Source organism: Catharus ustulatus, chromosome 21, assembly GCF_009819885.2.
Source record: "Catharus ustulatus isolate bCatUst1 chromosome 21, bCatUst1.pri.v2, whole genome shotgun sequence".
Taxonomy (NCBI): domain Eukaryota; kingdom Metazoa; phylum Chordata; class Aves; order Passeriformes; family Turdidae; genus Catharus; species Catharus ustulatus.
The window spans coordinates 1,436,537-1,451,289 of NC_046241.1; the positions used below are offsets into that span (position 1 = coordinate 1,436,537).

Below are 14,753 nucleotides of genomic sequence, written 5' to 3' on the forward strand. Positions count from 1 at the left end.
GGACAAGAGAGAGAGAATTGAAGTGGTGGAGCAAAACCATAGGGAAGAAATTTGTGAGACAACTAGAACAGCCAAAGTAAACTTTAAAAGATTTTACTGGAGAGAAGTGCTTGAGCTGGAAAACAGATAAATGTGCAAAGGACAAGGACTGGTTCACTTTGTTAGAAAAAGAATCCAGGCATTAGAGATCAAAAGCTGCCCATGCCTGGACAGTGTTGCAAAAAAAACCGTAAACTGTGCTAGCAGAATGCTTTTTGGAGTGAAGAAATCCTGACATTCTGCTTGATGCTGGAAAAGCTTCAGCACCAGCCTGTGGCAGCACATCTGAAGGCAGGGACAGACCAAAGGAAGAGAGTCTGGAGGACAAGGAGGCAGCTGAGTGCTGGTTAGAAATGCTGACCTATAGAGACAAAAAGCCTGTAGAAGGTTGAGGGAAGACATGGTAGCTATTTTCAGATATATAAAGTTGTCTTGTGCTAGAAAGGGCTCACCATACTGGAACTGGGACTGAACTGAAATGGCAGCAGCTGCAGTGAGAAAAAGCTCATTCTACTCTCCAGAAAGACTAAAAGATTGTTACTTGTTTTTATAACCTCTTCTAAAATGATCAATGAAGTAATGCTTAGTGCTGAGCAGAGGGATGGACCAAATGAATTCTCTCTGTCCCATTTTCTTGGCTGTTATTCTAGGAGAGTGATTTATACACAGGGTTTATGATGTTGTTTTCCCCATTCAAGCAGAAGTAATAAAGTAATGAAGGGATAGCAGGTCCAATAGTTCTGAAATAATTGACTGGGTAGCAAGAGCTGGCTGGTGATTCAGCACAGTGGTGGAGGATTTCCCTCTGCAAAGCAGAAAAACACAGGACAGAAAACAGCTCTGCCTCTATCAGCTCCATGCTCCTGCACTGCCTGGTGAGGGTAATGACATGAGTCTTACTTGGTAAATAATGATCAAATGAGGGTGCTGGTCCCCTGAGTCAGATGAAATCCACTCTTAGTTCAAGGGGGAAATGGATTTTTTTGGTGTTCCTCTTAGCAACTTCTGCAGAGCCTGAATAGTGTGTTTGTGTTAACAGCTAAAAACGGAGCAGTTCCTGAGCTTGAGTTTCCCTCAGTTTGTTACTCTTGAGCTTTACAGAACCAAGGAACCACAGAGAATCCTGAGCTGGAAGGGACCCACCAGGATCACCCAGCCCAGCCCCTGTCCCTGCCCACACCCCCCAACAATCCCAGCCTGTCCATCCCTGGCAGCGCTGTCCAAACGCTCCTGGAGCTCTGGCAGCCTCGGGGCCGTGCCCATTCCCTGGGGAGCCTGGGCAGTGCCAGCACCCTCTGGGGGAAGAACCTTTCCCTGAGCTCCACCTGAGCCTGCCCTGGGCCAGCTCCAGCCGTTCCCTGGGTTCTGTCCCTGGCCCAGAGCAGAGATTGGAGCTGCCCCCTCATGAGGAGGCTCCAGACAGTTCCTAGGAAGGGTGAAAACCCCTTTATTTTAGGAGTTAGTGGGAGGACTCCATCCTGCAGACTCTTCCCCAGCCATGCTGTGTTTGTAGGTGATCCAGGAAGGGTTCCAACTCTGGAATGCACTGTAAGAAAACATTACCTGCTGTGTAAGAAAATTGTAGGACGTGGGTGGTGCTTGCCAGTGAGAACTGTGTGAAATGAGGGAAATTGTGCTCTGTTAGTCCAGGCAGTAATTCCAGGTCCTTGAACTGCCATGTACAATCTGGGGAAGTGGAATGACTGATCCTTGGGAGAGATCCATATCACTGCCTTCTGTTTTGTCTCCTGGACAGCTTCTTTGGTCCTGGGAGAGACAGGAGCTGATCTGCTGGGCTCTTCTAAGTGACCCACCATAGCTCAGGTTATTCTGAGGGCTGAAACAGATGGATGAGTGTGGGGAGCCTGACCTCAGTTATAAATAACAGCCAAACTTTCAGATTATGTGCCCAGAAACAACAGATGTTGATTTCTAGATCCTGCTCAGTCTGCAGGAGTCAAGCTTACATTGTCTGGCTTCTCAGGAAAACATCTCAACCTTGATTCACTCTGAATCCTAGACATTCCCAATGGAAAGTGGTCAATGGTGCCAAACTTGATGGTTTTGTCCACCCTGGTACCCCCAGCTCTCCAGCACAGCCCTCAGAGCTCTCTGCCAGCCAGAGCATTTGCTCCCTGACAGCCTCTGTGCTCGTTTCTGGTGCTGTTTGAAGCTCTCCAGCCTTGCAGGGAGTGGAAACGAATTGATTCTTTCTATTTTCATCCCTGCCTTCAGTTCTGGAAAGTAGGACAGGGAACCAGCTCACGATTCCTGGCACCACAAAGCAGCGTCGAGGCAGCAGCGAGAGCACAAAAATCTGTGAGCAGATCACAGAGATGTTCCAACATCGCTGCAGAGCTGGGATCACATTTCCTAGATTAGCTTTGCCTCTCCTGAGCTGAGGTAGTTTTTAGAATTCTAACTTGAAATTTAGACCTGCTGGTTGCTGATGGAAATGGTTCTGAGAATCTGCTTGGGAGCTGTGGGGGCTGAACTGTGAGACAACCTTTGGCGTGCTGGAAACGCGTGCTGAGAAATAGAAAGAGTTTTTCTGCATCTTTCTTTTAATTCTGAGTCTGCCTTGGGGTTTAAATATATTCAGAACCTGTCATCCATCTCCAAGTGGAGTTCTGCTATCTTTATATGGGTGTTTGAACACGAGCCTCTCTGAAGTGGCTGGAGCCTTCCCCAGGGTTATGTGCTGACAAAGTGAGCTCTGGAATGTGCCCTCTTTTCCACATGCTGCCCTCAGGAGCTGGGCAGGGTGTGCATCATGGCTTAAGCCTGATGTGGCACTGGGGAATAGATAGGAGAGGCTGTGCTTCTGGATTTTTCTGTATTTGTTCTCCTGGTCATTCCAGTAAGTGTTCCTTGACTGTAAGAGGAGTGCCTGAAAAGGAGAGAAGGAATTCAGTGGGAACAGCATGGTCACTGAGCGAGGCTGGCAGGAGGGGGGAATTAATCAGCACCACTTCCAGAATGACATTTTTCTTCAAGATGTGATTGATCCCCAGCATTAGAAGCTCAAACAGCCCCAGGATAAAGCTTCAGTTCCTCTGTGGGCTTCAGCAGCATTTGAAAAGGTGCCAGGAATTGTTGTGAGGAAGCATTGAGGATTTGCTTTGTCACGGCGCTGATCAAACGTCGGAAGCTTCAATCAGAGACCCCTTGCTAAGCTCCCTGATTCCAGGACAAGCCAGTGTTTATCTGATCTGGGGCCATGTGAAGCTTCAGTAACACCCTGCTTTTATTCAAGCTGAGGATCTAATTTACCTGTCCTCCTCCCTTGTCCCTTAGAAAAAACCTTTAAGAGAGAATAATCTCAGCTCCTGGAAAGAGCTCCCCAGAAGCTGTTCTGTGGATTTGTGTGGGTAAAATGGCTGTTTGCTTTATTTTACTGTAATTGTTCTTATTTTGTAGAACAGAAAACCCTTGGCAGGCCTGTTTTTCATGGCAGCTCATCCATAGAGTCTCTGTGTGGCGCAAAACCTTTTCACAGGTCCTTTAGCTAAATCACATCTGGATGTGAATTTCTGCAATACCCTGCTGTGGAGGCACCAGTAGATTGTTATTTAACACATTTAATTTCTCTCTGGTGACCAATGACCTGTGTCAGGGGAGGTTTAGATTAAAGTGAGGGCAAGGTTCTTCCCCCAGAGGGTGCTGGCACTGCCCAGGCTCCCCAGGGAATGGGCACGGCCCCGAGGCTGCCAGAGCTCCAGGAGCATTTGGACAGCGCTGCCAGGGATGGACAGGCTGGGATTGTTGGGGGGGCTGGGCAGGGACAGGGGCTGGATTGATGATCCTGGTGGGTCCATTCCAGCTCAGGGGGTTCTCAGAGTATTCTGTTGTTGTAGTTTGGGGGTGACCTGTTAGATGACTGAAGTTTTAAAAGCTGAACTAGGAAGCATCTTATCTTCAGACTTCAGGGGCACTGGAGAGTCCACAGCTCATCTCCAGGGCACCTTGTTCCCTGCAGCATCCTGGTCTCTGGGGTCTGGATGATGGTGGAGGATCCTAAGAGGAAAACTCCATTCAGCTTTGTAGGGCTGCACACATCCTTTGCTTGTGCAGGACTGACAGGGCCAGGTCATTGCTTCAGCCAAGGCTGCTTTCCTGGCCAGAAACCTGCAGGAGATTTCTGCCAGGGCTGGGGAGGCTTCCTGGGGCCTGGCCCTTGGCTTCCTTGCACAGGACCTGTGATTTAAAATCACAGTCAGTGAAAGCTGAACCCTGGTGCAGGGTAGGGCTGAGGTATCAATCTGTCTTATAGTTTGGGGTGTGTATGTTTTGTTCTTAGATATGCTTTTATATATTTCTTCTGTTGTAACTAAAAGGGATTTGTAGGACAAAGGACATTACATCAGTTAGTTGTGGCTGTGAATTTAGATATTGGTGCTTATTATTGAGATTTTCCCCCAGTTTAGAATCACAGAATGGTTTGGGTTGGAGGGACCTTGAAGCCCATCCAATCCCACTCCTGCCATGGGCAGGGACCCCTCCCACTGTCCCAGGCTGCTCCAGCCCCAATGTCCAGCCTGGCCTTGGGCACTGCCAGGGATCCAGGGGCAGCCACAGCTGCTCTGGGCACCCTGTGCCAGCCCTGCCCACCCTGCCAGGGAATAATTCCTGCCCAATATCCCATCCATCCCTGCCCTCTGGCAGTGGGAGCCATTCCCTGTGTCCTGTCCTTCCAGGCCCCACTTATAAATAGTCTGTCTCCACGTTTCTTGTCATGCATTGTTTTCTCTAAATCAGAAGTTACCCATGATGGAGCAAGCTTTGTTTGGATTAGTTGTTGTCTATCAGCAGATAATTCAATTTGCCAGGCAATCCATAGTATTCACAGATTGAAATAAATGTCCATAGGAAAATATTTTCCAACTAAATTCTCATAAAAAATCGCTTTCAAAAGAGCTTTTTGTAAATAAACTCTTGAATTTCACAGCTGAATAATAACAAATGCTTTAACTAGAAGCCAGCTTTGGAAGATCAGCAGAGGTAGGTAAAAGTTTGAAATATTTAAAGGGATTATAGGAAATACAGCACTGCAGAGTGACTGTAACCTCTTGGAGTGGGAATTACAGTGGCTCTGGTAACTCAGCCCCGGGATGGATGGAGCACTGTGCTGGCCCCAGCAAGAGCAGAGCTGAGATCCTGCTTTGGAAACAGGAATTCATCATCCCAAAGTAAGGAGGTACAGCCCCTTGGGATGTGGTGCCCTGCCACGAGTGCCCAGGCTGCAGGTCTGTGGAGTAATTGAATATTAATTAAGCACAGGGAAAATTAATGATTGCCCAGAAGGTTCTGTGTAGCAGGTGAAGGAACACACTGTAGTAGACAGGAGAGATCTGGGTGTTTAGGGTGCTGAGAGCCTGGGTGGGTCTCCCTGGGATGGAGTTGATCCAGAAGCAGGAGGATGAGATGTTTGTAGGTCCAGGAGGTGCTGAGTGCTGAGCTGGGTCAGAGAGGTGGAATTGTGCTGAGGGAAATGCTCTCCAACACCATTTGAAAAACACAAACTCTTTGTCCTGTGTTGCCCTGCACAAAAATGTCCTGGGTTGTTCATCTGAAAAGGGGAGGGGGTGGCAGGAGAAATGGTCATTGCCCTTGTAAAATCTGACCTGAGCATCCTGCTCTGGGCCAGGGTTAAGAGGTGACATCTGCAGTGGTGGCTGTGGGAGCTGGAGGGGTTTGGGGCTTTTGGAGAACAGTACTGATGCACCTGGAGCCCCAGGTACCTTTTGAAATTGAGATTTACTCAGTTTGTTAGACCTGTAAGGTCAGGTTTTAACCCTCTGGCCTGAAAACTCTTGCATAAGCTCAGGAGATTGGGGACTGTGTGCTTTGGGGATGTTTTTGATGGTGAACTCAGTCACCTCCCTGACCTGGGAAGCTTCAGACTTGTTCCCTGAGCCCTGTAGTGCCTCTTTAGGTGTTCTGTGACCTTCCTGAGACATGTCCCAGCCTGGGCAGGGAGCAGGGGTGGGAAACTGTGTTCCCTGGCACTTTGGGGAGCTCTGAGCAGACCTGTCCTGGCAGCCAAGTGTCCAATCCACAGCTCTGCTGCTTGTTACTGTGATTAACTGTGATTAACTGAGCTGGCTGCACTTGCTGCTACTGCTGTTCCTAATCATGAGCAAGGATTAATTCAACTTCCTCACCAACTAAACTGAGCTCAGCTCCATCCCCAGCACGAGGGGTCCAAAAGCTGCGTTTGCTTTACTACAATTAACGATCCTCGCCTAATTTAGGAACCTCCTGGTGGTGTTTGATCCATCTGGGCTCTGACTCGCTGCCTTCTTGCAGATTTTTCTTCAAGCATTAAATTGAAACTGCCTGATCCTGTGCCAGCAGGAGGGGTGTTTGCAGGGCTGGGTGCTAGAAGAGACTGTAAAATGCAGGATGTGCTGTAGGGGTGAGCACAGCAGACGCTTCCGACTGGGAAGGCTGTCTAGCCTGGGTGATGGTGACACCCTGAAAATGAGAGAGTTTTGCTTGTGCAGATGTCTGGGAAGTGTTCTGGGCTATTCTGGCACTGTGATTGGGAAAGACTGGTGTTCCCATGGAGAGGGGGGCAGAAGGCTCTGGGAACAGCAGTGCCCAGGCTGTCCTGGCTCAGGAGCACAGGGCAGTGCTGGGGCTGCAGCCCCAGAGAGGGAAACTCAATGTTCTCCAGGTCAGTCCAGTTCCTGCCCTACTCCTCTGCCCAAACCCTCACTGCCAATGTCCAGAGCTTTCCTTGAATTGTTGAGGTTGGAAAAACCCCCAAGATCAACAAGTCCAACCATTCCCCCAGTACCACCATGGTCACCAATAACCCATGTCCCCAAATGCAATATCCACAGTTTTTTGAACACTTGTGGGGATAATGACTCCACCACTGCTCTGGGCAACCTGTGCTAGTACTGTGCAGACCTCCCTTGCAGTGAAGGTTTTCCTGATATCCTGCTAAATTTCCCCTGGCACAGCTTGAGGCTGTTCCCTTCTCTCCTTTCACTTCTTACCTGGGAGAAGAGACTGAGCCCCACTTTGAATTTCCTACAAAGTGCAGCTGAACAGGAGGGATGAGGGACTGCTGAGTCACAGCCCAGATTCTGCATAGAGGTACCCACCCTGTACCTGCCCTTCTGCCTCCATCCCCTGCAGACACACTTGGAATAACTGTTCCCTTCAATCCCTGTCGTTTTGCTCCTAGCCCAAGGGCTAATTCCTGTTTGTTCCTCATCCTCCCTGCCCAAGCTATCCCTGTCCTCTCCCAGATCTCTTGTGTGTTGAGCTGTGCTGCTTCTTCCCATGCCCTGCTGCTGTGTGGGAGTGAGAATAAAGGGGAAAACCTTGGAAACCTGAAGGATGAATTTTTCTAGTTGGTTTTCAGTTGTCTCCCTGAATTTGGGGAGAGCTGCTCCTGCTGCCCTGCACACTGGGGGCTGTGGGTTGATCAGGTCTGCTGTCAATGCAGGGATGTGATTTGTATTGAATTCTCCCTCAGAAGGATGGACAAGTCCCTTTCAAAGGAAAACACTGCCTTTTTGTGAAAGGATATCTGGTGTATGTAATATAAAACTGGAAATTTCAGTTCTGAGCTTGGATCCCAAATTGATGTTCCTTGGACGTTGCCATGACTGCGACAGAGTGACTCATCCTGTTCTGGGGAGCAGCTTTGCTTGTTGTACAAAGTCACCAGGGAAATAATTTTCCCTATCTATACATACCAAGGCTGTAAGGTTTGCTCCAGCAAACAAGACAAATAATATTTCCCGGTAATAGGAGCAGCCAACTGGAAAATGAGACCAATAGGTTCTATTCTTAGTTCCATCATTAACCTTGGACATATTTTGTAACTTAGCTAGAGCTCTCCTTAGCTGCCTGTAAAGCAGAAAAAGTTATAAATACAGGAGATGGTTTTAGTAAGTAATTAAAATTCTGATGCTTAAGTGCTTCAGAAGTGTAAAACATTCACTGCACCTCCCAAAACTGCTGAAGGAAAGTCCTGCTGTGCTGCTGCAGGTTAGGTGAAGCCAGTGAGCTGGGTATAGCAAATGTGCTCTGGGCAGATTATCTCCTTCAGCAAGGGCCATCAGTCTCTGGTTTTGTGAAGAATTCCCTGTTTCCCTGAATTTTCCCTGTGGTTGGGGTAGTTTTCTGTAGCCACGTGGGGAATCCCAGAGCCTCAGAGGTTTGTGGTGGTGAAGTGGCAGAGAGTTGTGTGGTTGGGTGATTATCACATTCTGTTGTGTTTTGGACAAAGGGAAGTATTTGAGATCCTGTCTGAGATTCCAGGATGAGGCAGGAGGCTGGGAGCTGTCCTGCTGTCCTCCCCACATTGGTGGCAGTGGGCAGGGACACTGTGCCTGCTCCTGGGGCAAGGAAGGGGCACTGTGCCTGCTCCTGGGGCAAGGAAGGGGCACTTCCAAGGGCTTTATCCTGCTCACTGAGGAGATGTTGATGTGGCATCTTCAGAACCTGCAGTCATGGCTATGGGGCAGAACTGGCACAGGCTGCCCAGAGAGGTGGGGAATGCCCCTGGGTCCCTGGAAGTGTCCAAGGCTCCAGGCTGGACAGGCTCTGAGCAGCTGGGACAGTGGGAGGTGTCCCTGCTCTCTGCAGGGGTTGGACTGGATGGGCTTTACAGGTCTTTTCCACCCCAAACCAGGCCATGGAATCCCTGAAATAACCTTGGTAACTCTTTTTCTGTGCTCCACTAAATTCACCCTTGTGCTGGAAGCCTCCTGTTTGCTCTTCTCCCTTTTCCCAAAGAGAACTTTAAATTTGTCAGTGCTTCATACCCAGCATTTCACAGTGCAGGAGAATCTGCTGCATTAGATTTCATTTTTAAGGCAGGATTTATAAATAAATCAGGTGGGCATCCTGACCTGTCTTGATGCCTGTATGCCCTTTATTTGAGAGATGCATCCTGAAGTGCCTGTTCCTGTGGGAACCATGTGTTTTATCCAGATCCCAGCTACCCTGGCTGCTGCTTGTTTTGCTTGTTAACCTCAGAGAGCTGTTGTGGCAGTTTTGGGTTTTTTATGTCCTCCTGAGCTAATTCGACCTTGAATTATTTGTCTAGGGGAGAATATTTAATGATTGCTCTATTAATCCTTAATGTATTTAAATAATTCTCTTCCTTATTTGGTAAAACATCTGTGTAGAGCTTTCAGAATAAATGCAGCATTTTCCATGTCTGTCACTTCTTGATATTGCAAGGATTACTCTCCTGCTACCCCAGTTGTCTGGAATTATTGATTGGTCATGTTGGAGAGAGCCTTGTCAGTTTGGAGATACATTTGGCTATTGGAATATTAGTTTACATTGATGTGAGTCCTGCTGGAAAAACAGCTGGGAGCACATCTGTGCATTCAAACATGAATTACCAGGCAAACATGATTAGAGGGGCAAAGCAATTTCTTAGGTCGTTTGTTTTGATTCTGCAGCTGTTTAGGGGGGTGTATTTATCCCCCTCTTTTTCCCCCAGAATATTTTAAATTGGCTGCTGTAAACCATTGACCAGGACTGGGGAAGGGTCTGTTTGAGCACAGATTTGAACCTTTTTGAGCCTTTAGCACCTACAAAAGGTGCAGCAGTGAGAGGAATATTTAGAGGGGCAGGTGCGCTGCAGAGAGAAATGAGGAGAGCTGAAAATGCAATTTGACATGTTTCCCCAAATAATCAAGGTTTTTTTTTTTCTTTTTTTTTCCTTAAAACAAGTTAAATCCTGCCTGTTCTGAGGTTGTTTTGTTTGCTTGTTTTTCCAAATTAAAGTAAAACAAGGTAGGAGAAACCAAGACAAATGATCAGTCACCACACATTACAGCCAGGAAAGAAACTACAGCTGCAATCCCTTGACTTTGGTTGGCTCAACTTGAGGAACATCTTAAAAAGTTTGGGAGTCTCCATGTGGATGTTCTACTTCCAGTATGTTCTGCCTGAATGTTTCTTTTTTTTTCCCTTTCTCTCCCAGGTTGTGACCAGACTTATTCACTTGCTGGGTGAGAAGATTCTTGGCAGTCTGCAGCAGGGAGGTGAGACTCATTCCTGGACTCTTCCCATGGGTGCTGGGGCCTCCTTGGAGCCAGACTTGCATCCTGAAATTTGGAAACAGGCAGTGCATACTTGGAAAGGAAATTCATTGCTACATTTTGGCCTGAAGAAGAGAAGGATCCAGGGAGAGCTCAGAGCCCCTTCCAGTGCCTCCAGGAGAGCTGGAGAGGGACTGGGGACAAGGGATGGAGGGACAGGACACAGAGAATGGCTTCCACTGCCAGAGGGCAGGGCTGGATGGGATATTGGGCAGGAATTGTTCCCTGGCAGGGTGGGCAGGCCCTGGCATGAACAAGACCAGGTTGGACATTGGGGCTGGGAGCAACCTGGGACAGTGGGAGGGGTCCCTGCCCATGGCAGGGGTTGGAAATGATGAGTTTGAAGGTTTCGCCCAGCCCAGCCCAGCCCAGTCTGGGATTCTGTGGCTTGTTACAGCTGTAGGCACAAGTGGATGGGGATTTTATTCTGTCTGTGTACACATGTTGGTTTTGGCAGAGCATGGCTGATTGGATGTGGGAATGGAATGATTTGCAATTGAGATACAGAAGTGTTGCTGCCTGTGTGCAGTGAAATTTCCCTGGAATTTCTTGCAAGAGCAATGTAAAGGGAGAATTGGAAATAGCACCTGTAATGGGCTGGAGTCAGAGCACTGTGCTGAGCAGCAGCAGCACAGGCTGATTTCAAATGCCTGGATTTGCAGTATTTTAATGAATGTCTGGGAGGAAATGGCCTTCCATGGGTTGGTTCTGAAGCTCTGTGTGTGTGGCAGCACCAGCAAAGTCTCTTCTGACTGAAGGGAGTGGGAGGGAATTCTCCCATTTTCTTGAGCAGCATTGAAAGCAAACAGATGCCTGTTAACTACTGAGGGTGTTGTGGGGCTCTTTGATGCTGAGATTGTTTGGGTTTTATTTGGTGGGGGTTTTAATTAGTTCAGTTGCTGATTTTGCAAAATTCCAAGGAGCTGAAAAGGAAGGTCACCCACTTTCCTGTTCCAGAGCAGTCTGGGGAAGTGTAACAGTGGTGGTGTTTTGTAGCACTTAATTAATGGTTTGTTTGGAGCTTCTTTTTTTTTATTATTTTATTTAGAGTCTGGATTAAAAATCACACAAAGGAAATGGATTTTCTCATGTTTAGGCTTGGTTGTTTATTAAATTTTATCAAAAACACAAAAAGTTTAGCAACACTTCTGGCCACCAGCTAGAAGCAAGCAAAACCGAGTCAAATCTAGCTAGCTACAAGGTCTTTTAAAGCTAAACAGTTCAACAGAGAAATAACACCTATATTATTTATATTTTTAACCTAATAACTGAACTCCCATGACCCTCAGTGCAGCACTGACTGTCCAACCAGAAACTACTACTTGAAACCACGAAGAAGGAAGATGAGCACCAAAAAGAGACACCACCCAAAATCCTCCATCTTGTCCCATACCTATTCCTACATTATAAAAACCTCAAATTTAAAACCCTTCACCAATGAAATCACACACTTCTGTTTAACTACACACCCATGACTTTAACTCCATCACTCAAATTTGGAGCCTTCTCCAAGGCCTCAGGTCAAAAGCAGTGTTCTCCAGGGGGTCAGTGCCAGAAAGCACAGAAAGCTCAGAAATCCCAGGTTTCTGGGCTCTACCAGGGATCTGCTCCTTCTTTGCCTGCTCATCTTTCTGGGTACAACCACTTGTGCACAAATGCCTGGTGATAATTGTACTTCAAACTTCTGTGCCTGCTGAGATGTCTCTGTGGCCCAGGGAGGAGCCTGCACTGCCTGGGGAACAGGGCAAAATGGGGGAAACAGAAAATGGGAGGGAAATTAGTGAGAGTAGCAGGAGTTCAATCAGAGAATCACCATTGAAGTTCTGAGCAGGAAAGTGCCTGTGGAGATGAAGGGGTTGAGCTGAGATGTGTAACCTCTTTGAACCTACAGATATCTTCTTGAAGATCACCAGAAGGAGGGGGAAAACTATTTAATGTTCTGTGCAGAACTGTTTTAGAAGATTTGAAATGAATAACTCGATTGCTGAATATATTTTAAAAAAAGTTTATCTGATATTTCTTTGTATCCTGTCACCCTGGCATTGAGCCTTTGAATGGGTTTGCACTGGAGATATCAAGTATTTCACATGCCCAGCCTGAGAATTCATCTTGATAGTATATCTTCAGGCTTTCTGGGTGAAATGAGATAAGCAGGATGTAAAATCCCAACTTAAATTCAAAACTTTTTGTGTTCTCAGAGCTGAGTTGACAGGCATTAGCAGCAGAGTGAGATTTTCTGAGAAGGCTCAGCTAAAAAAAGAGTATCAGAACAAGAACAGTTTGTAGAACAACATCGACCTTTACCTGCTCTAAGCTGTCTGGGAAGATCTTGATCTTCCTCAATGCACTGCAGGTTTCTCTCAAAAACTGCTTTTCCTCTGCCCTTACTCACCAAATTATATCAGAGATAGTTCCCAGGCACTTTGCAGCTACTTCAGAGGTTCCATATTTTAATACTCCTAAGCCATATCTGTAAAGCAGATAAAACAGGAAAACAGGTAGAGATGCAAATTTTCCATAGGAGCTTTCTTGAAAACAATTATTTCCTTCCTTGCTGAGGAATACCATAAGAAAAGGATTGTTAGGTTTTGGAATATTGTTATACTGACAGCAGGTTTTGGGGGTTTTGTTAGTGAAGCTAATTCCTCTTGTGGGCTAAATCAGTTCCAAAGTTGTGGTAAAGGGATTTTAAGTTCCTTTTTTTCTTTGTCGTCCTGAATCAGGTAAATCCACGTTTCATTTAACATATTCCTGGCATATTTTTACATTGCCTGACTTCAACCAGCAACCAAAAATGATGGAAACTGATATTCATCCTTTTAAAATGAAGTATGTGGGAGCTCTGCTCTCAGGTGCTGTGGAGCTTTGTGTTACATGTCTCTGACACTGAGCAGCTCGGTGACGCGGTGACACATTCCCTCCTGCCTGAAGGTGACATTCCATTTTTTTTCAGCCTGGTTGACTGATGGCAGGTGTTTTCTCTGTGGACAGGTCATCCTCTTGGACTGCACAGCTCCAGCAGCAAGTGGGATGCAGGGAATCCTGCCAGCAACCTGTCCACGGTGGCGATCATGCCGGTGTCCGAGGAGGTGCCGCTCACAGCCTTCACCCTGGAGCTCAAGCACGCCCTCAGTGCTGTGGGTGAGTGTTCCCATCTTGGCATCACAGCAAACCAGCCCTGCTGGTCACTTCAGAGTGGCATGGCCAGCTGCTGTCACCTGTCAGAGGGGGGTCCATGCTGTGGTAGGGGGTAGCAGTACCTAGGGATGGTCACAGGGCTGGGGAGGAGGTTTTGGAGAGGATCCTGTGGGCTTCCAGTGCCTTATAAAAAATGAGAGACAGGGACTTTTTTGATTATAAACTGGTGGCAGGATTAGGGAGAAATTCTTGTGAGGGTGGGGAGGCCCTGTCACAGGGTGCCCAGAGAAGCTGGGACTGCCCCTGGATCCCTGGAAGTGTCCAAGGTCAGGCTGGAACAAGCTGGAATAGTGGATTGTGTCCATGGACAGGTAATCTTTCAAGTCATTGCCAACCCAAACCATTCTGTGATTCTGCAGCAGTGGTCAGGATCAGCCTTTTCCATGCTTCTTGCTTCTCTATTCCCATCCATAACATGCATTTAATTTTAGTTGAAAACTTTTTTGTCTTAATGACTTGGAAGTGCTCACCAGCCTCTCTGGCCCTCAGCTCCCCACAGTCACACCAGGGGACACATCCCACACCAGGGCACTGTTCTCATGGCACCTGTGAGTGGCATGGCATCTCTCCAGCTCATGGCTGTGAGTCTTTCAGGCCTCCTCAGCTGAAAAACTTCATCCAGCAAAGTGTTTCTTTGGCAGTTTCTTTGTGCATGAGTGGTAAGCATAAGACTTGGTGGCTCATGGAGCAGATCCAGACTGGCACTGGAAATCCAAAGTTTAGTCTGAAATCATTGTCCCATTTGTTGCCAGCTTGTTTGTCTGTCTCATGCCCACAAAACCATGTGTTCAGCTCATGGCTGAGTCATTAATTGCTTTATCCATGGGTGAAGTTGCTTGTGTAAGTTCCAGTTCCTCACAAAACCCATGCATTTAATTCAGAATTCATTTTGTGTTCATTAGTGGTGTTTGACATTTCCTGAACATCCTCTTCTCATCCTCAAATGCTGTTACAGATCTCTTGAGTGAATCTCCTGTAGTCCTTTGAGAAATTATTAATCTGCTCTCTCATGGCTTATTTAAAAGTACCAGTTATGTGATGCTTGAGGTGTAACCACTTATATGTATTAGTAATTTTCTTTCTGACTTTTGGTGTCTGGAGCTGGCACTCCTATTCCTGCTGAAAAATCTTCAGGTGATTTTTAAGTGAAAAGGAAAAAGCCAGTGGTGCTTGAGCTCTTTAACCTTCTGAAGCCTGAATTTGTGTGCAGCTTATGGCAGAGACTTGTTACAGTGAGAACTAATTTGTGGGTGTTTGAAGATTCCTCTTATTTTGGAGATGGCAGAAAAATGTTACATCCATAATGGAGCTGTATTGCTAATGGGGACTCCTTAGGGATCACTGCCAGCTTGTTCCGATGTGTGACAACACTGAGAGCCTGTAAATAAAACAAACAGAAACTTAAGTAGGTAGATGGACTGTTCAGAATAAAAA

At 47.0% G+C, this 14,753-nt stretch overlaps 1 protein-coding gene across 2 annotated transcripts in view; it reads left to right on the forward strand.

The window, feature by feature from the left end:
• PNPLA7 (patatin like phospholipase domain containing 7) overlaps window positions 1–14,753 on the forward strand; it is a 127,740-nt gene that overhangs the window by 56,912 nt on the left and 56,075 nt on the right. For both annotated transcript variants that reach the window (XM_033077574.2, XM_033077575.2), the window contains exons 21-22: window positions 10,004–10,064; window positions 13,113–13,262. In XM_033077574.2, coding sequence (XP_032933465.1) covers window positions 10,004–10,064; window positions 13,113–13,262 — 211 coding nt within the window. The remainder of the gene's footprint in view (window positions 1–10,003; window positions 10,065–13,112; window positions 13,263–14,753) is intronic.